Source organism: Mustela nigripes, chromosome 13 (assembly GCF_022355385.1).
Source record: "Mustela nigripes isolate SB6536 chromosome 13, MUSNIG.SB6536, whole genome shotgun sequence".
In the NCBI taxonomy this organism is placed as follows: Eukaryota; Metazoa; Chordata; class Mammalia; order Carnivora; family Mustelidae; genus Mustela; species Mustela nigripes.
The window spans coordinates 72,603,665-72,624,681 of record NC_081569.1 but is presented as its reverse complement, the minus strand read 5'-3'; the positions used below and the strand labels follow the sequence as shown (position 1 = coordinate 72,624,681).

Genomic DNA, 21,017 nt, shown 5'->3' with positions numbered 1-21,017 from the left:
CCCCCCCGCCTCGCTCCTTCTCTGGGCGACCCCTCTGGGAGAAACTGAGTTAACTGTCAGGTCAGCGCTCACCCGCGTAAGACCAGTCTGGGTACTCCGTCAGGGGCCCGTAGCCGGAGGGGTTGGCAGCCAGGCCCTGCCTGGGTGGAGAAAAATACTCGGGTGAGGATTCCGCCCAGCTTCCGGCTTCCCAGTACCCCGCGCCCCAGTATCCCCCAGACCCGCACTAGACCGGCACTCACTGGAGTCGCCACTGGCTACCCGCCTGAGCCGCCACACTGCTGTGCAGCCTCCGGACACCTGCAAAAAAAACAGGGCAGATTTGGAGCAGAGGCCATGGAATCATTTCAGGGGTCCCAAACCTGCCCCAGCGGGCCACGGAACCCACCGACCCCACATCCACTTACTCAATAGCAGAGAACCTAAAGCAGCCATACTGAAGCCGCGGTGTCGGAAGTGGGCGTGGCCTCGGTGGCTACGCGCGACGCTGCAGGGGAAGTCGGAAGCCGCCATCTTGAATCTGGGATTCACTCACGGGCCCCGCCATCTTGGGGCACTGTACGGAAAAGAGGATGGAACTGCGACCAGGGTTTGGGGGGGGCAGAGTGATTGGTCTGCGTGTGAATCGCCAGTAATGATTACATCCTATGTGGAAGTCGTGTCCTAGTCTGAACCATTTGGAACTGCTCTAGCCACCTCTGCGCAGCGATGTCTAGTCCTTCGGAATATATGTCTTTGTCTTAGAGGAGTATTTACCTCATTCTGCCTTCTTCCTCATCACTGTAACGTTTTTCCGAGCCTAAGAGTCAAATCTAGAATGAATAAGAAAATCTGGGTTTCAGTCCTTATTTATTCAACAAAATTGAAGAGCTTATATTTGACAAGCATTTTGTCAGGTGCAGGGGATTCTATGGAGAGCAAAACAGACGTCATCACTATTCTGATAAGAGCTCCGGGTCTAGAGAGAGAAAACAAAAATAATCACACACATTACTGTAATAGTACCGCTGAGATTGTAGAGGGTGCACAGGGGTGTAAGAGCACCTGGCCGCAGGGATCCCAAACAGACTAGGTTCAGCCACTTGCCACTGACAAAATCCAAAGGCTGAAAAACTGGTGGTGAAATAAGAAAGGAATTCATTTCAGTGTGAGGCCAACAGTGGGAAGACAGCAAACTAGTGTCTCAGAGATTGTCTCCAAAGTGCCAAAAATACTTCGGGGTTTATATAAGGAAGATGAGGGGCAAAGGTGGGTGAATAGATGCAGGTGGGCAGTGAAGGTCAAATAAATTCTTGTCTTAGAGTCATTCACAAGTGGGATCTTGCTGGCTCAGGACAGTTCTTATTTCTTGAGGGGTCATTTCCTTCCCCTAATAGGTGGCTTTGCCCTCAGGGTCTTCCATCTGAGCCCAGAGTGGAGCTGGAAAAAAGAACCCAACTAGGAAGTCTGAGGTCAAAATGGGAGGAGTTGTCCTCCTCTTTCAGGATGAGTGTTGGGAAGGAAAGTACTCCTTTGTAGCTATAATGGAAACTTGATCTGGAGAAGGACACTAAAGAAGGCTTTCTTGAGGAAGAGGTCTTGGAGCCAAGATCTGATTTTATCTTTGTAAGGGCTAACACCACATATTATCTAAAATAATCCGTGCAGGGCACCTGGGTGGCTCAGTGGGTTAAGCCTCTGCCTTTGGCTCAGGTCATGATCCCAGGCTCCTGGGATGGAGTCCTGCATCAAGTTCTCTGCTCAGGGGGGCGCCTGCTTCCTCCTCTCTCTGCCTGCCTCTCTGCCTGCTTGTGATCTCTGTCTGTCAAATAAATAAATACAATTTTTAAAAAAATTGAATAATCCGTGCTGCCACCTGTGAGGCAGGTAGAGAAGTTCCCCTCTTAACCATGGTTTGGCTTTCCATGGGTTTAGTTATCCACATTCAATTGCCCTGTGGAAGCCGATGATTTTTTTTTTTTTTTAAGATTTTATTTATTTATTTGACAGAGATTGATCACAGGTAGGCAGAGAGGCAGGCAGAGGGAGAGGGGGAAGCAGGCTCTCTGCTGAGCTGAGAGCCCAATGCAGGACTCCATCCCAGGAGCCTGGGATCATGACCTGAGCCTAAGGCAGAGGCTTAACCCACTGAGCCGCCCAGGCGCCCCAGTCTTTCTGACAAATCATGGGAAGGCCAATAGTAGTCTAACGCTAAGTTCCAATGCCTAAATCATTCACCTCTCTTCATCTTATTATCTACAAAAGAAAGATGAATACAGTCCAATAAGATATATTTTTAAAGATTTATTTATGTATTTATTTGAGAGAGAGAAAAAGCACAAGTGTGAGGGGCAGAGGGAGGAGGAGAGATAATCCAAACAGACTCCGTGCTGAGCACGGAGCTAGACACTGGTCTCATTCTTACCACCCTGAGATCAGGACCTGAGTAGAAACCAAAAGTAGGATGCTTAACTGACTACACCACCCAGGTGTCCCAATACAATAAGATATTTTGAGAGAGACCACATTCACATAACTTTTAGTATAGTATATTGTTGTAATTTTTAATTATTGTTGTTAATGTCCTACTGTGCCTAATTGATAAATTAAACTTCATCATAGGTATGTCTGTATAGGAAAAAAACACCCATAATATATATGGAGTTTGGTACTATCCACGATTTCAGACATCCCCTGGGGTTCTTGGAAAGTATCCTCTGTGGATAAGGTGGGACTCTGCTGTATTAGTACATAGTAAACCCAGATCTGTGATTCCTTCCCTCTTTTTAAATCATTATTTGTCTTGGGGAATTCGTTTAATCTTAATTTCTTCATTTAAAAAACCCTTAACATATCACATTTCTGAAAACATTAAAAATGATAATGTAAGAGCAAATGCTTTATAAATGATGAAGCTCTTACAGAAGTGCCCATTACTTTATGCTAGGCTAGACAGGGGCTGGGGGGAAACTGAGGGAGTGGTGCAATGGCCTATCTGGAAGTTTATCACTTCCTTCTGCAGGACTGGGAAGTTTTTCCACAGGAGGTGGCTTGGAGCTGTGCTTTGAAAGAGGGGAAGGGTGGATCCTGGTTTAAGAAGTAAAAGCAGCTGTTTCAATAACAATAATGGTATAGGCTGGGGCTGAACCAGAAGAAAGGATGGGAACAAAAGAACCTTGGCTCTAAGCCAACAGATGGATCCCCAAAACGAAGCAAGGGCAGTAGGACAATAAAGAACTATCGCCGTCTAACCTTCAGACGCTTCATTTTCACTTATGGAAACACTTCTATATAAATGATTTCACATGACTTTCATAAAAACCTGTAAAGTAGATAAGACAGTCCAGGAAGCAATCACTGTACAGATTGCTTGTAGTTTTCAGAGATCAGGAAATTTAATCAAAACGTGGCTGTGGATTTATTGTTTTACAGTTGCAATCATGATTGAAGGCCACTTTCCCGGGCCTGGCTTCATATACCTTTGGCTGGTTCTGAGATACACAGCTGAGGTAGACAGCACCTGGAATCCCATTCCATAGTTTACAGTTGGCATGTCTAACAGTAGAAGGTAAGGGAAAATAACCTTAGTGTCAACATTCAAGATTGATAGGAAAGATGACAAGCTGGACTACCACCAACACCAACACGATAGAAAGTAATCGAAGCAGCAATACTCCTACCTTCCAGAAGCTCACACACTAGGGAGACGCCAAATTATAAAAGAGGGCACACACAATAAAGTGAACAAATTCCGTGAGCCATGTAAATTCCAAAGGCAGGAATGAATGCATGTGATAGTTTAATAGCTGTGGGAGTCAAGGAGTCAGAGCTGGAGAACTTTGGGGGCAGGATGGGAAGTTTAATTGGGAAAACTGAGAAATCTGGGAGGGGAAAGGTCTTTGGAAGGAAGACAAGTTCAGCCTTTGACGTGGTTGGTGTGATGTGGACAGCCCGTGGGTTGTAAAAAGCAGGAAATATGGGTGAGGATTTTGAGAGCAAGAGAAAAAGAACATTAGTGCTGACAGCTAACAGCAGCAGCATTTTCAGGGACCTCATGGAACACTGTGGCAGGGGTGGGGGGGTCTGGCAAGTGGACAGCACTCCTTAATGACTTCACTAGACTCAAGCCACAGGAAAATGGCTTTTTCATCCCAAACTAGATGTCTTTCAGCCTCTTGACATCATCTGGGAAAGCCTGGCGTTAAGAGCAATGAGAAGCATCAGGAATCTGAGCTTCATGTCTTTCCTCTCTAAACTCCTTTGCCTCTCAAGGGCGTCACAACCTGTATTTGGTTTTAATACTTTGTTGTCCACGAACTTTTGTACAAGGGCACTGCTCTGAGAATTAGGTGCTTTTAATTTTTATTTATTTATTTTTAAAAAAGATTTTATTTATTTACTTATTTGACAGAGAGAGAGAGAAAGAGGTAGACAGTGAGAGAGGGAACACAAGCAGGGGGAGCGGGAGAGGGAGAAGCAGGATTCCTGAGGAGCAGGGAGCTTGATGTGAGGCTCCATCCCAGGACCCTGGGATCATGACCTGAGCCGAAGGCAGAGGCTTTAACCCACTGAGCCACCCAAGTGCTCCTAAAAAAATTTTGAATTAAGTAATCTCTGTGCCCAACGTGGGACTCAAACTCAGGACCCTGAGATCCGAGATCAAGAGTCACTGACTAAGCCAGCCAGGTGTCCCTGGGAAATTAGGTGCTTTTTAAAATTGTTGAGATGAATAATAATGGCATTGGAGAAAATGTCAGTGAAGCTGACTCAGGGTGGCCAATTCCATGACATTTTGTAACTTGTTCTCCTTTTTGCATGCTTCTCACCAAAGTGAAGTTTCGAGAAGAACAAACTATTTGGGAAGTGGCTTATTTTACATTCCTTCATTATTTTCCTCCTTAGGACAGCTCAACAATTAAATCACTGTCACCCATGCAGGTAGTGTGGGAGCTAAAGGCTAGCCCTCACACAATACATTTCTTTGCTTATTATTTCCTTATCACATAATTTATTGGTAACATATTCCCTTTCTTTTCCCATGGCTGCTAAATCAGTTCCGGCTAAATTTTGTGTTAAATCATCCAGCTTCAAGATGGGTAAATTATGACCTCGGACTGTACTCTTTTTTCTTGCCTGGCAACTGGGAAGTCTCTCAGCTGTGTGCCTTTTGCACGTTGGGCTTTAAGGTGGGTAGCTCTTTGTAAATCTCTGCAGAGTGACAATGCTGGCTTTAAAAATGCTGGAGTTTGACCGGAAGGTGTAAAAAAAAAAAAAAAATCACAGTATTTACAAGTCATCTTTTAGCCTTAAAACATGGTGAAAGGGGGCGCCTGGGTGGCTCAGTGTGTTAGGCCTCTTCCTTTGGCTCAGGTCATGATCTCAGGGTCCTGGGATCTTGCCCCACTACCAGCTCTCTGCTCAGCAGGGAGGCTGCTTACCACTCCCCCCTGCTTATAGGTCTCTCTCTCTGTCAAATAAATAAATAAAATCTTAACAAAACAAAACATGGTGAAAGGAGTGTTTCCAGATCCCTTTCCTTGAATCAGCCCAGCAACAACCTCTTTTGTTGTATCCACGCTGTCAGTAGGACTCTTTAGATGAGAAGATGCGTTGGGGACTCCAACCTCTCTGGCACCCTAAGACAGGACATTTTTTGTTAAGTGCTGCCTCCTGGCGGCGGCTCTACTGCCGACACCTTCCCGGCCTGGTGGAGACCACTTGCTTTGAGCTGGGGATCTCGTAGCTGATGCAACAGCTCCCCAAGGGGGCGGGGAGTTGAGACGTCCATCCGAGAGACCCCTCCCCTGGGTCTGGGCGGGCGCCGCACCCTTCCCCCTCCCCCACGGGCTTCGCAGTCCGGAGTCCCTCCCGAGTTTCGGGCTGGCGTCTCGGGACTGAAGGCGGGGTTGTCACGGTTTGGGGCTCCTGCCCGGACCCCCGTCGGGCCGCCAGCGCGAGGAGGCTTGGGAGGGAGGGAAGAGGAAGCTGAGCGGTCTTGGGGTGGAGGACGCGTCTAAGGGTATCCGCAGTCACTTTCAGGCAGCGCAGCTGTACCTGAGTGAGGAGAGGGCAGGAGAGCGGGTTGCGGGCTCTCGGACCCTGGTAACCTTCGTCTACACGGTCCCCATTCCCCCCGCCCCGGGGCTTCCTGGAGCCCGGATGGGGGCTGCTCCGCCAGGTGTAAGGAAGGAAAGGAAGGCACGCCGGGTGGGGTGGGTTCCTGGCCCCCCCAAGGCAAACCTGGACATTTGGTGGCGACCGAGCTCTTAAGAGAGGCATTGGGGGAGGGCGGTGGCTGATTCCGGATTTGGGAAGGTCTTCGGGCTGCCGACTCGGAACAACCCGGGGTTAGGGGAAAGATGGTAATAAAGGGACCGGCGGGGGCGACTTTAAGGGCCGGGCAGCGTCAGGCGAGGCGGAGAGCGGAGGAGGAGAGCGTGGGAGAGAGGGGCAAAGGTGAGAGGTCCGGCGGCCGCTGGGTGGAGGCGGAGAAGTGTGGGGCCTGGGCCACCGGGAAGGGAAGGGCTTCGGGAGAGCGTCCGGGAAGAGGTCACGCTTAAGGGTTTGCGGTTCTCCCCTTGAACTCGCCTGCACGCTCCTGAACCTGAGCCCTAGCCTCGCTCTGCCTCCTCCGCCTTCTCGCCTCACCCAGACCGGTCACCTGAGCCGGAGTGTGGGACAGCAGCGGTCCCAGAGGGCGCGTGAGATAGTGGCTTTTTGTTTTTCCGCGACTGAAACGAAACGTTCATTTCAAACCATTCTAGGCCTCGTAGTCAAACTGAAGATCATACCCTCCCTCTCCCTTCAATCCATTACTGTCAAAAAGGATAAATACTTCCAGATACTCCTTGCTTACTTGAGGAGCCAGACCAGCCGCAGCGTAAGTGGGCCAGAAGGGCAAGTTCAAGGAGGTTCCTAGAACCCAGGCTCCTGGGAAGTCAGTCTAGTGGGAACAGCGTTGTTCATTCATTCATTCATTCATTCATTCATTCATTCATTTATTCTTCCAGCAATTTTTCTTGACTGTGTGCATGTGCTCTGCCCTGGGGACACAGGGTGAAGAGCAAGCGCTCTGGTGGGGCTTGCATTCTAGTGAGGGAGATGACAACCAACAGAGCAATGAGCTCTGAATGGTGGTGCCCTTGCAGAAAAGTCCAGAATGCTGAATGGATGAAGAAGGAAGAAGTTGCCCCTTCAGAGACTCCTCAGGGAAGGCCTGTGGTAGTGTGGTGCTTAAGCACAGTCCTGGATGGAGTGAGTGAAGGGATGAACAATGTCACCAAGCATGTATGTTGTGTGGCGACAGCAAGGAGGTGGCCAGGGTGCTTGAGTGGAGTGACAGTGCAGGCGCCATGTCAAGGGGACCATGTTAGGGTGGACATCCCAGGACTTCCCTGCTGTACATCGTGGGCCTGACCCAAGAGGGGAATGAAGGGGCAGGCCATCTGGGCAGTGGCCTGGGTGTAAAAAGGCACTAAGTGATCCTTGGAGGAATTCAGACGTTTGGTGCCAACGAACTCCGATTTCTGTCTCTTGGTGAGTGGTTAAGTTGGCTCCCATCCGCAGACAGAACTCTTGATGACTGCTTACCTGGACTGTCTGTCTCTAGGATAATTTTGCAACACGCAGGTACAGGTCTGAGTTGCAGGGTGCAGCCCTGAGACTAGCCAGCGGGTAGTTGTAGGGAGGCAGGAGTCACAGCTGGAATTCTGAAAATGTCCCATGCACTGTGAAGTGCCATTCCCCCCAGAGAGATTTCCTGAGGCATTTATGCTCTTGTCTGCGATTTATTTTTATTTTTTAAAGATTTTATTTATTTATTTTACAGAGAGAGAGACACAGCCAGAGAGGGAGCACAAGCGGGTTTGGAAGTGGGGGTAGTGGGAGAGGGAGAAGCAGGCTTCCTGCTGAGCAGGGAGCCTGATCATGACCTGAGCCAAAGGCTGACGTTTCAGACTGAGGCACCCAGGCGCCCCTCTTGTCTGCAGTTTAAGTGGTTTAATATGCGCACTGAGAAACTACTTCAGAAAGTTGTATGTGATGAATGTAATGAATTCATAGAATAAGCTCTCCTTTTGAATAGGAAGAATGAGTCTTCCTGTTTTGATTCCAAGAAAATCGGTATTCCTCCACCTCCGCTAAGTCGACATTCAACAGATATTTCAAGGACCCTGGTTTGAAGGGGTGCCAACTCATTAGCTTGCCCAAGGTGCCAGAGCTGGCTCTTAGGCGGCATGTGCCTCCCCTGAACCAACTGGTGACCTGAGCTGTGAGTGGGCTTGTGCTGCGGCATCTGGCTGTACTTACACAAGAGGTCTTGGCATGTGTTGCCTGCCATAGGGGCTGAGTTCCAGAGCCCTAACGATGGAGCTGATGCCCTCCGCAGGACCAAGGATAGTATGTGAGTGGGAGATGAGTAGGAGACGGAATGAGGGGAACAGGCGAATAGGAGGGCACTGTCAGTCGCTGGGAGAGCTTTAGTGCTTGGGAAACGTAGGGCAACAAGGAATATTGTTGGGTAGGGGAACAGGAGTTGCTGAGACTGGGTAGAGAAGGTGCCTAGAGGAGGGCAGGCGACGAGGTCCTCTGGGTCTGACCAGGCAGTCCCAGCTCCAGCCCATCCCCTGGCCCCTCCCCGCTGCCGGCCAGAGTCACACATGTGTTTTCCTGTTTTCCATTTCGGTCCCCGTCACCCTCTGCCTTTTCTGCTCCTCGGAGTCAACAGCTGCTGCTGCTCGAGCCTTAGCTGGCTTCCCTTCCTAGCACCTTCCCCACCCCGCCCCCAGTGTGCTGGTAGCCCCTCCTCCTCGCACCTGCCCAAAGGTCACGGGACAGGTAAGAGGTGGGAGAGGAGGGACTATGGGTGAGAGGGGAAGTGCTGGAGAAGGATGTAGTGAGCATCCTGAAAAGTGGCTCACTGGAGACCCAAGAGCCTGTTGTGTCTCGGTCTCGGTCCCGGTCCTAGTCCCGGCCCTCCCCAGGCAGAGCCCTCTGCCCAGAAGCTTCAGCCCTACGCTAATGGGAGCCCTGGCCACAGGAGTAAACAATTTCTTGTTTCACTTTTTTTTTTTTTTTTAAAGGGACTATCGTAGCCACAGTGGAATATAGAAAAACAAATGGAGAACTGGGGAGGGAGGAGCTGAGCTTCCAGCTTGGGGTGATGGAGGCATCCAGCTGAACCACAGTGTGTAAGTGTTTTCTGTTTCTGTCGTTAGGGGAGGCAGCACAGGCCAGTTGGAGCTAGGAAGGCAGGACATGGGGTATGTTGGGGGTAAAGTGGCTTCTCACATTTAGCACTTGAGCTCGACCCAGCAGCCAAGACCCTGGACTGCGGGCTGGTTCCTGCTTTGGCGTTGCCATTCACGGGTGGGGTTGGGAGCAGGAGCTTCAGTGGCTGTTGTGCTGGGCATGGCACATTGGGGGCCCTGTGCCTGTGTTCCTTGAACCCCTGAATCTGAAACTTCACCCATAGGCTGTAGGTTGAGTGTGTTGTCCTGTAACCTCCACTATGTCCTCAGAGTTGAATGCACCTCAGGCAGGAAGAAGACAGGGTTCTGTGTATCAGGAATGCTCCTATCTTCTAGGGTTCCAGACTCTACAAGTTTCTCCTGTAAAGCCTGTGGTGGGAGAGTGCCCTGGGAAAGGTCCTCCTGGTCCCAGGCTGCCTGAATGGTGGAAGCATTGCCTGAGGGCCAGAGTCTCCGGGAGGAACGTGAGCTGCCAAAGACGGTGCCTTCCTGCCCACAGCCTCCGGTGCTAAGCCGTGGTTGGGGAAGGAGGGCGCATCTTTTCTCTGAAGGACAACCGCCTCTGTCGTTTGTGTAGACTGGGCAGGCTAGGGAGATTCCACTGGCAGCACTTCCTGGAGAGGCCGCTAGGGTGTGCTGTCTGCTGTAGTGTGGGTTTCACAGCCCTCCCCCGCCCCACCCCGCCCCCTCCCCGTGGGTTTCCGTCTCAAGATTCCCTGATGTGGACTTCGCTTTCCCGCAGCGGGGGACTGAACCCTGCACGCTTCTTCCCCACCCGCCCCACGGGTTCCCCTTCCTTTGTCCATCCTTCATTTCTTGCTTTTATGTTCCATTAGGACATCCGTCCACCCCTTGGTGCCAGTAAATGTGGTCTTAAAATGGCAGGCGGGATGATGTGTTTCCGTGTGTTTTTGTTTGCTAAGCAGTGGGCACCCTAGCAATAGCGTCGCTGCCAAGAGGACTTGGGTGATTGCCTCTCATCCCTGCAGACGGATGAGAAAGGGGAGGAGCAGCCGGGAAGAAGATGGACCGGCTTTTATCTTTTATCGAGTCTTGAGCCTAGCCTGCAGGCTAAAGGATGGCAGAGGCTTTTTGTTTAATCTAATCACACCCTCCCCCAGGTAATTCAGGAGGGAGCCATCTGAAGTGTTTTCTTGTCTGAGGGCTAGGCCTGGCGGTGGGGCAGGTCTGAGCAGGTCGGAGTGGGTGGGAGCTGTGTGCGCAGGGGGGTTATAGCACAGGGCCGTTTTTTCCAGCTCTCTGCTGGAGAGCCTCCCCACCTCCCTCGCTAGTTTGGCATCCTGGCACTGGGTCGCAGGCAAGGTTGGCTGAGATAAGGCATTTGGGTGCTTAGTGGTATGTCTGGCACCGGGTAAGTGCTCCATAAAAGACAGCTATCATTATAGGAGCATGGAGGGAGGCAGCTGGAAGACACGTACAGGCTCCTCTAGAGGGATTTCCAGATATTTGTGAGGATGGCTTGGGAGAACTGTGATCTCTGGGAAGGCTGACACCAGGATATGCCTCTCTATTAAAAAAAAAAAAAATCAAGGATCTTTTTTTTTTTTTTTTAAATTTTATTTATTTATTTGAGAGAGAGACAGGGAGAGAGAGCATGAGTGAGGAGAAGGGCAGAGAGAGAAGCAGACTCCCCATGGAGCTGGGAGCCCGACTCCGAGATCATGACCTGAGCCGAAGGCAGTTGTCCAACCAACTGAGCCACCCAGGTGTCCCTCAAGGGTCTTTTTAAAAAAAATTTATTTATTTATTTGACAGAGAGAGATCACAAGTAGGCAGAGAGGCAGGCAGAGAGAGAGAGAGGAGGAAGCAGGCTCCCCACTGAGCAGAGAGCCAGTCGCGGGACTCGATCCCGGAACCCCGAGATCATGACCCGAACCTAAGGCAGCGGCCCAACCCACTGAGCCACCCAGGCGTCCCAAAATCAAGGGTCTTTAATGCAAAGATATAGGGTAGAGATAAGCCCCCCACCCCTGGGGGATTTTTAGAACTTCATTCTCAGGTTGTAGGGTTAGAAGGAGTGTGGGAAGGGACTGACAGATCTCAGAATGGATAGGATGTATTTCTGTTGGTGAAAGAGACCCAGAATACCAGATTGAAGTAGACTGAAAATAGAATATGTAATTTCCAAAAAAAAATGCTTAACTTTCTCTGCCTGTTCCGGGCCTGTCTGTCCAGGATAGCTCAGTGAAATCTTATTTCTCCGTATGTTTAGGAAATTGGACTGAACTTGTATGTGAAGGTGTTTATAGGAATTGATGGTTTCCTTTGAGGATGAAAGGACACAGGAGTAGGGAGGGGATGCAGCCAGGGGTTTTGAGTCTCATTTCTTGACCTTGTTTCCTTGGACATAGCTGGACGCTCAGCCTTGGGGTCATGGCTCAAATTTGGGGGCAGCCGAGGGGAAGTGTGCAGAGTTCCTCTCTTAGGACACCCGTCACGAGGCCACCGACTGTGGGGACTGCACTTACACTTCCTCTAATCTCAGCACAGCAACAGGCCTTCATGGCACCCTTGCCACCTCCCTGCCTTTCTCCTAGGGCGGTGAGAGGGGAGCGGGGCTAGGGTGGGGCCCAGAGGACGGAGGGGTTGTGCCTTCTCAGCCGCCAGCCCAGTCCTCTGCTCATCGCCTGAGGGCCAGCTTCCCAGAGCTGCAGAAATCGCACCCAGCGACCGTCCTTTCTTCTGGGCCGTCAGTCCCGAGCAGCAGCGCTGACAAAGGAGATTCCTGAGAGAGTGCCTTCTTATCACGGAAAGTGCTGAGCCAGGAGCTCCTAGCTGCCCCTTTTGCAGATGTGAAGGGCCCATGAACCTTGGACTCAGACAGTTGCTTAACCCTCCTCTCCTCCTCCCTCTCACCCTCCACCCATCTTGACTTCTCGATTTGATTTAAATCCATAAGCATGCGCCTGGCCTTTCCTTTTACTGCTGGCTGAAGAGGAGGAGCGGTCAGGCCACAGTTGCCAGAGGCCGTGTCTTTGTGGCTGCCGCCCAGGGGAACCTACTAGAACCCCGGCCAAGGGTGTGAGTGTGCTTCCCTCCTCCCCCATTCCCCTCCGCCTGGCCCACCTCGCCCACCTCGCCCACCTGCTGTGCTGTTTTGCCTTGACCAATAACTTCCTCGCCTGGGGCCTCTGGCGGTAGACCTCTCCCTTGGCTGGGACTGGAGGGCCTCTCTCTCTCTTCCTCCCTGCTGCTGGGGTGGAGCCGGCACCTGCGGACACTTCAGCGGCTTCCTCGCCTCTGCTTTGCATCTTTGGGTGCCAACTCTCCAGCTGCAGCTCCTGGGTGGGGAGCTGTCATCAGCTGCCTCCAGTCACCTCGGGGTTGGGCTGTCCCTTTGGATCACCCTTCTCTCATTCATAATCTTTTGGGTGATGCATCTCTGTTAATGTGAGGAAGTTGACAGCAGGAGGCCTGGAAGACCAGGGGCCTGGGAAAGAGGTCTGGGAAGGGAAAGCAAGGGAAAGAGACTAATCTGTGGTCTTTCTTCCAGGGTGGGTTGCGGGGTTGCCAGTACTGCTTGGTACTGCTTGGGCTGCCAACTTCACCTAAGGGTGGTTAAGAGCGGCTCCCTGAGCAGGGGGAGGGTTGTAGGTTTCCAGCAAGAGGTCCCCAGGGCCTCTCTTTAGGTTTGCTAGAGCCGGTGGCCTTGGGGGGAAGGGAGAGAGAAGTTTGTGAGGAGAACCCAGAAAGGCTGCTTGCAAGGCTGGTTGCTCACTTTGCAGCTTCGCACAGGTGACAGGTGAGGCTGAAATTAGAAGGAAGACAGCCTGTTTGGGGGTGAGGCCGAAAAACGCAGATTTAGATCATGATGGTTATACCCGGGAACTGCCAACTTGCCTTTTATCACAGCAGACTCCGATAGAACCAGGATTTAGTTTTCTCTTCTGTAAATCTGGTGGGCAGCCCCAGCCTAATGAGGAGAAACAGCTGTTTTCTCTCTAGGAAGTGAGGGCCTTCCCTTAACAATTTAAGTTGGGGTTATTTTAGTGAGCCAGTTGGAAAAGAGGAGGCTAATGGGAGGTGGGAGGCCAGAGAGAGCTCTCTGAGCTTCGGCAGGGTGTGGGGGGGGCATTGCCCATATCGACTACTGTGGGCAAGAGTTCTACGTAATCGCCAGCCCCTGATGTATATTTTCTTCCTTAGAAGGTGATGCCAAGAAGCTGGTGACGGCTTGCTTCTCTGCCATGGCCGAGGGCGTTAAGTATGAAGTGGCCTCACAGCGGGAGGGGGATGGCGCCCCTTCAGCCGATGAAGCCAGCCCAGGGTCTGAGCAGGTAACGCTGAAGAAGGAGATCTCGCTGCTCAATGGCGTGTGCCTCATTGTGGGGAACATGATTGGCTCGGGCATCTTTGTCTCCCCCAAGGGTGTCCTCATGTACAGTGCCTCCTTCGGCCTCTCCCTGGTCATCTGGGCTGTCGGGGGCCTCTTCTCTGTCTTTGGGGCCCTTTGTTATGCGGAATTGGGCACCACCATTAAGAAATCTGGGGCCAGCTATGCCTACATCCTCGAGGCCTTCGGGGGATTCCTTGCTTTCATCCGACTCTGGACCTCGCTCCTCATCATCGAGCCTACCAGCCAGGCCATCATTGCCATCACCTTTGCCAACTACATGGTGCAGCCCATCTTCCCGAGCTGCTTCGCCCCGTATGCTGCCGGGCGCTTGCTGGCTGCTGCCTGCATCTGTGAGTGGGGCCGGGACGGGAGGTGTGGGCTGGAGCACCTGGGCAGAGGCGGGAATGTGAGCCCAGGAAGCCAGGGAGAAGGAGCTGGAAGGGAATGCTCCTGACAAACACTCTTGTTTTTATTTTAGTAGTATTTTTAAAGAGTTTACTTTTAAGTCATCTCTATCCCCCAATGGGGTGGAGATCCAGAGTTGAATGTTCTACCAGCTGAGTCAGCCAGGTGCCCCCTCTTATTCTTTTTACATTTGTGTATGGTTCCTGTGAAAATTCAGATGGTAGCAATGTGTAAAAGCAAGCAAAACAGCAAAGAACAATTTACTTTTCCCCTGTTTTCCCATGTGAGGCCCATTAGCAGTTTGTAGGCCATTTGTGACTTTTTCTCGTTCCTTTAAGAAGTGTAGTGTTTTTGGGGCGCCTGCATGGCTCATTTGTTGGTCATCTGCCTTTGGCTCAAGTTGTGATCCTGGGGTTCTGGGATTGAGCCCGGATCGGGCTCCCAGCTGGGCTGGAAGTCTGCTTCTTCCTCTCCCACTCTCCCTGCTGGTGTTTCCTTTCTCTGTGTGTGTGTGTGTCAAATAAATAAGTAAAATCTTAATTTTTAAAAAAGATTTTATTTGACAGAAATCTTTATTTTTAAATTTTTTAAAAAAGATTTTGACAGGAGAATCTTATTTTATTTTATTTTTATTTTTTATTTTTTTAAAAGATTTTATTTATCTATTTGACAGACAGATCACAAGTAGGCAGAGAGGCAGGCAGAGAGAGAGAGGAGGAAGCAGGCTCCCTGCTGAGCAGAAAGCCCGATGCGGGGCTCGATCCCAGGACCCTGAGACCATGACCTGAGCTGAAAGCAGAGGCTTTAACCCACTGAGCCACCCAGGCACCCCTATAATCAATGAGCCAACCCGAAGGCAGACACTTTATGACTGAGCCACCCAGGCGCCCCCTAAGTAAAATCTTAAAAAAAAAAAAAAAAAAAGGTAGTGTTTTGGTTTCTTTTGACTGACTGATTAATTAATTAGTAGACTCCATGCCCAGCATGGAGCCCAGTGTGGGGCTTGAACTCATGGCCCTGAGGTCAAGACCACCGCTATAGACCAAGAACCAGATGCTTATCTGACTGATCACCCAGGCGCCCCTCAAGAAGTGTAGTTTTGTTCTGATTTTTTAAAAAATAGGGTCATAGGGGCGCCTGGGTGGCTCAGTTGGTTAAGTGACTGCCTTCAGCTCAGGTCATGATCCTGGAGTGCCCAGATCGAGTCCCATATTGGGCTCCCTGCTCAGCAGGGAGTCGGTTTCTTCCCCTGACCCTCCACTTCTTGTGCTTTCTCTCTCTCTCTCAAATTAAAAAAAAAAAAAAAAAAAGGGGTCATAATAAACATATAATCCTACAGTTTTTGCTTTTTTTCTGCGAATTTACCACTGACATTTTCTACTTAGAGATCTACTGTTTTTATTATTATTTTTTATTTTTTATAATATTTTATTTATTTATTTGACAGATCACAAGTAGGCAGAGAGGCAGGCAGAGAGAGAGGAGGAAGCAGGCTCCCTACAGAGCAGAGAGCCCGATGTGAGGCTCGATCCCAGGACCCTGGGATCATGACCCAAGCCGAAGGCAGAGGCTTTAACCCACTGAGCCACCCAGGCACCCCAAGATCTACTGTTTTTTAAAAAAAGCTTCATGGCTTCCATGTAATTTCAGGGCTATGTTTCATAGCAAATCAGTCCTCTGTTAGTGGCCACTTAACGTTGGTTCCGTTTTTTCTGTCGTACAGGTAATGCTTCGGTGAATATCCTGTTGCATTTGTATGAGTTTTTCTGTGGGTTAGATTCCTTTTTTTTTCTCTTAAAAGCCAGATATATTTTTGAACGATCATGCCTACAATAAGTATATTATGTAGGGATGGAACATTAAAAAAATCGATGATCAAAAGGCACATTCTAAGAGTTTAGGAGTAGAAAGTACAGAAGAATTCTTAGAAAAGGGAAACCGGTATATTAAAGTTACTTTTTAGGTGAAGGTTTCTTCAGTTGAAGCGGTTCACATTGGCTTCTTTCTCCCCAGTCCAAAGCAGTCTTTTCTTTCTTTGGCTTCTGAGAATGTGTTTCATCTTCCGATGTGGAGAGGTGACACATGAGAGCCACCACTGGTGCTGAGACGGCTGGGATCACGCAGCTGGGTCCACCAGCTGGAACTGGAATCAGCAGTAGTAATGAGAGTTTCCAAAGGCTTGGTTGCTCTGTCATCCGGGTGAAGTTGCCCGATGATGTACGTTTTGGACGTTCCCTAGCATCTGTAGGGTACCCCACATCCTCAGAACTTTCGGTAGCGTCCCCTTCGACTTGTTCCCTTAACGGTTCTTCCCCAGAATCAGCCAGATTCTCTTGCTGTGGTTGTGCTTCTGGGTCCCTTCCAGGGTGTAATACTCGACAGTCTGGTCCAACTGTTCGGCCATTTCGGAAGGTGGCAAGCCTTAGGCTGTGTAGACACCAGCGGAGCCAGGAGAAGCAGAGTGCGCATCTGAGCTAGCTGGGCCCAGGACAGGGTGTTCCCAGGGCTCCTGCTACCTGCCCAGAGCAGGACAGTCTGCCCCAGAGAGGAGCTGTCCTCTCCTGCCTTTTTTTTTTTTTTTCCCCCTAAGATTTTATTTATTTATCAGAGGGACAGGAATAGGGAGAGGCAGGGAGCCAGATGTGGGATTTGATACCGGAACCCTGAGATCATGACCTGAGCAGAAGGCAGATGCTTAACCGACTGAGCCACCCAGGCACCCTGTGGTCTAGATTCTTTCAGTCTCCCTTGACTTTTGCTGTGTCTCATTAATAATGCATGTAAGCCCGTACAGTCAGCAAAGCCACACTGGAGGGACTGAGAGGCTGATCCTCTGTAGCCACATCCCTCGGGTGCCTCTGTTCTGGCCCTCCTTGCCTGAAACCTTGGAGACCCTTTCCGTGCCGCGACTGTGCGGAAGGTCAGAGCTGCTGTCATTTCAAGGAGTGACTACCCAGCAGCAGCAGCTGTGAGGTGCAGTCCTGTGGTACTGGCTGCAGGTGCTCCCTGGATCAGCTCTATCCAGCCAGCCTCAGGTTTTTCCACTGCTTCGTCTTACTCCTCAGCTTCCCCCAGCCTCCCTGCTTTCACTGTTGTGGAGTGTGGGTGTCTCTGTAGGGCACCCCTGTGCTTTGTGTGTCCATGTGTGTGTGGCTTGGACTCCTCTTTGTGTACCCTCGTGTAGGGGGATGTTTATCCTGCGTGGGAACAGTCAGGGAGGGTGGAAGGCACTGCCTCTGTTACAAGAAGGAGTTTCTCCCTTGAGGTCCTAAATGTGTTCTGTAATTTCTCTTGCATCATCTACAGATGATCTGGTAGGTTGACTTACTGGTGAAACTAATTTTAGATCTGTCAGGCTTGAAGTGCCCTCAGATGTGGGTATGCAGTACATATCTTGTGTGGTGTAAGGATTATTCCATCTAAGTAAAATTTCCAAGATGGCTACATCCCTTTAAGCCCTAGGATCCTATTATGTTAATCATGTTTGTCACAGTCTCTTTTAAAACCAACGATATGTCTGCTTGCCTCCCTAACTTGACATTTCTTTTGATGACTCAGAGTCACCATTGCACATCTCAATTCTTGTATCACTGTGAGGGCTTCCCAGGCCACTGGGGTGACGCGGTGTGTTGTCTTAGTGGCTTCAGAGCGCTGGCCTAACTTGAGTTCATCAGGTTTCCTTCTTTATGGTTTTGATCTGTGTCAAAACGGCTGTCACCTGACAGCTGCTCCTGGCTTTTGGCATCACGGCTACCTCTGTCAGTCACCCCCTTTTAATTTGCTGCATCTACCTGGGGAACAGAGATGTCCTCAAACTCTGGTACACCCTTATAAGAAGACGCACAGAGTAGCCGTGGTTATGACTAGTCTGCAGAACTCTTCGGTTAATGAAAGACACAGTTGTGTGCGCAGGTTTATGGCATATATTGGATACAACTCTGGTAGAATGACAAGTGCACCAGACTTGTGTTTGTAGCTGGGCTCAAGACCTGTGTGACCCTGGGCGAGATGAGGTTACTATTGTATTCCAGGCTGCTGTGTGGATGAAGTGAGATTCAGTGAAAACCATAAATCATGACTCAAGTCCAAAGTATTGGTGAGGATTGTGTTTGAAATGACTCCCTCTCAGCTGCTTCTAGGACTTTGTTCTGTCTTTAATAACTTCCGGGGAACTTAGAGATCTGGAATAAGGTTCAGAAGGGCAGCCAAGATTGTAAGGAAGAATTAGGGACATACGATTCCTGAGTTTCTTCCTCTAGCCATTGTCTAATGAGCTCGTAGTACATGTCAGGTACAGGGACCTGGGAGGACGTTCTGTAATGTACCACCTATGCAGTGGTATGTCGTTTATCTAATCGTAGCCATTCAGGAGAAAGCCAGGAGGTAGGCCTAGAAGCAGCCAAGAAAGAGAGTAATTTCAAACGTAATAATCATCAATATGTTACACTATTATGTAACATAGGTTTGGTGCACTTGTCACTCTGCTAGAGTTGTCAAATATATGCCAGCAGTTTACACACAAAGGACGGACTGAGGCTAAATCTTCAAATTCAGCAAGAGAAGGGATTTACTACAGAACATTCCTTGATTCAGGACACATTTAGGGTCTGCTATGTGCTGGATATTCCACCTAGTGCTGGGAAACAAGAAAAAGGTGTGGCTCTTGCCATCCAAGAACTCCTAGTTGAGGTGGGAGACAGATATGTTGACCAATAATTGTCGTGCAGTATAGTAAGTGTGGGGATAGAGGCGCCATGGGAGTGAGCAGGACAGCTTTCTTCCTGTGGGGAAGAGAGCTTAGGAAGACCTCACAGAGACCATGATGTCTAAACAATTTTGGAAAGATCCGCAGCTGTCCCCTGCAACAATTTTCACAGAAGGAACTGCATGTGAAAAGGTGTGGAGGTGCAGAAAGGCATGGAATGTTCAGGGAATTCCCCGTGGTTGGTATGGCTGGAATGCAGGATGGGAGCCGGTGAGAATGTGGAGACTGGAAATGTAGCCCAGGGCCAGCTCCAGGACTGGTTTATACAGGGCCTAAACAGGTTAGACTTTATAGAGAAAGTCAGTGGGGGGCAGGGGGGCGCTGTTGGTTGTGAGAAGGGAAGCAAAATCGGAATAACTTGGGAGAACTCTGGCGGCCACGTGGAGTGTTTTTGGCAAGCGTGAGAAGGTGGGCAGACAGGTTCAGCGAGCTGAAACCGGAGTCCACATGAAGGATAGTGAGGCCCGCGCTGTGGGCAAGGCCTTTGGACCAGAGATGGGGGATGGATAAGGAAATAGTTATAAGGTGGAATTTCTAGGACTTCTGGAAGGGGGTGAGTGGGGGAGCTCTCAGAGGTGATGCTAGGGGATGAGGCTTGGACAGTTGGGCAGTGATAGGGCCTCTATCTGAAGCAGGGAAGGTGAGCCAAGCGATGAGCAGAGGGGCATTGGGCATCTGCTGGGCTGCGTATGGGGCCCTTCCCTGAGCAGTGCCTTCGTTGGGTCTTCACGACCCAGAGTTGGTCATTTTCCCATCCACGGAGTCCTGCTTACCTAAAAAAGAAACTGATGGCAAACGATGATGCCAGTCTATGACCATACAGTGTGAGCGTACATGTGGAATTTCTAATGACCAGGTGGTGTGTATTTGCTCCAGGCTTCCTAACACCATAGCCCCTAGGAAACCTATCAAGTCATCAAGGAATTGCTTGCAGGGCATGGAATCAGAACAAAGGAAGAAAGTTTTGATTATGGGAGAAAAATTTACTGAATGTGACAGGCTCCGTAGAGAATGTGGAGCTGAGAGGTGGAGCAGGGAACTCATGGTGTGGTGGTGGAGATCGGCAAAAGTCGTCAATGAAACCTATGATCTATGGTCAGACAGTGCTGGGAGGGCATGGAGAATGCCTTCTTCAGGAGATGTCTGCTTGCAGCAGTGAAGGATGAAATGGAGGCCTGGTGTGGTTGGAGTGCCCGCCGCACAGCCCGTGAGGCCCGCTCCATCTCTTTTCTCTGGCCTCTCTCTGTTCCAGCTACACCAGCCCTCTTGCTTTTCTTCCACTTTGCCTGGTCTGTTCCTGCTTCAGTGGTTTTGTACTTTGTCGTTCCTTCTGCTGGGAAGGCTCTTTCCCCAGATACCCTGGGAGCCTACCCCCAGCCCCCACTCCATTCATGTCTTTGTATAGATACTACCTCACCGGAGACTCAGCCTGTCTAAAGTGGTGCCTCTCAGTTTCCCATCCTGTTTTGTTTTCCTTTGTAGCCCTTGTTACCACCTGACATTAAATATTTACTTGCTTATTGTCTGTCTTCCCCACTAGAATGTAAACCCCACAAGAATAAGTGCTTTGTATTGCTCGATGCTGATTCTCTGGCATCTAGAACAGTGCCTGATCTGCTGGGTACTCAGTAAAATTGTTGAATGAAGCCTCAAGGACATTCTCAGCACAGGGATGGAAAGGACAGGCAGTGTAAAGCACAAAGGGGAGAAAAAGTATGGGGTGTGGGGTGTGTGGGGGCGATTGTGGGGATGTGAGGGGACAAAGGGAGGCAAGGGGCTAGAACATGAGGCAAATAAATGTTCCTAGAGAGTTTAGGTTTTACCCTAAAGCATCTGAGGAGCGACTGAGGGGTTTTAAGCAGGGGAACAGTGTAGCTGCGGTGGGACATCAGAGCGAGGCTGGGGGCAGAGACACAGATTAGGAAGCTCTGTGGCAATCCAGGCAGGAAGTGACAAAAGCCTGAACTAGAGCTGTGGAGTGGGAGTGTGACTTGCTTAGGAGGTGATGTCTCCAGGAAAGGAGAGGGAGGGGAGCAGATTAGAAGGCATAATCAGTATAACCAATAATACTCATTTGGATGTCCAGTGTGGGAGAGAGGTAGGTGAGGAGGAAAATATTCAGCAGCCTGTAAATCCTGAGCTACAGGGGCTGAGCCTGTCTCAGGAGTCCCCTGTATCCCCAGCAAAGAAACAAAGAGAGGAGCTTGATAAAGATTGCTTGAATGAACTGGGGTTTCTGGTTTGGGCGATTGGTAGGTGGTGG

General features: G+C 50.1%; 2 protein-coding genes and 1 pseudogene across 8 annotated transcripts in view; 1 reads left to right on the top strand and 2 right to left on the bottom strand.

Moving 5' to 3' along the window:
- MRPL52 (mitochondrial ribosomal protein L52) overlaps positions 1 to 487 on the bottom strand; it is a 4,100-nt gene extending 3,613 nt beyond the window's left edge. The window contains exons 1-3 of one of the 2 annotated variants that reach the window (XM_059371218.1): positions 408 to 487; positions 243 to 300; positions 73 to 140 (exon numbers count right to left, since the gene is read on the bottom strand). In XM_059371218.1, coding sequence (XP_059227201.1) covers positions 73 to 140; positions 243 to 300; positions 408 to 435 — 154 coding nt within the window. In that variant the 5' untranslated portion in view covers positions 436 to 487. The remainder of the gene's footprint in view (positions 1 to 72; positions 141 to 242; positions 301 to 407) is intronic. The other variant, XM_059371217.1, reaches the window with a different exon arrangement.
- Positions 488 to 8,733: 8,246 nt separating this feature from the next.
- SLC7A7 (solute carrier family 7 member 7) overlaps positions 8,734 to 21,017 on the top strand; it is a 37,190-nt gene continuing 24,906 nt past the window's right edge. The window contains exons 1-3 of one of the 6 annotated variants that reach the window (XM_059372875.1): positions 8,734 to 8,814; positions 9,060 to 9,167; positions 13,398 to 13,934. In XM_059372875.1, coding sequence (XP_059228858.1) covers positions 13,436 to 13,934 — 499 coding nt within the window. In that variant the 5' untranslated portion in view covers positions 8,734 to 8,814; positions 9,060 to 9,167; positions 13,398 to 13,435. Of the gene's footprint in view, positions 8,815 to 9,059; positions 9,168 to 12,147; positions 12,268 to 12,586; positions 12,690 to 12,769; positions 12,991 to 13,394; positions 13,935 to 21,017 lie in introns of those variants that run through there. The other 5 variants (XM_059372871.1, XM_059372874.1, XM_059372872.1 and 2 more) reach the window with 5 other exon arrangements.
- LOC132029181 (cytochrome b5-like) lies at positions 15,942 to 16,393 on the bottom strand (annotated as a pseudogene).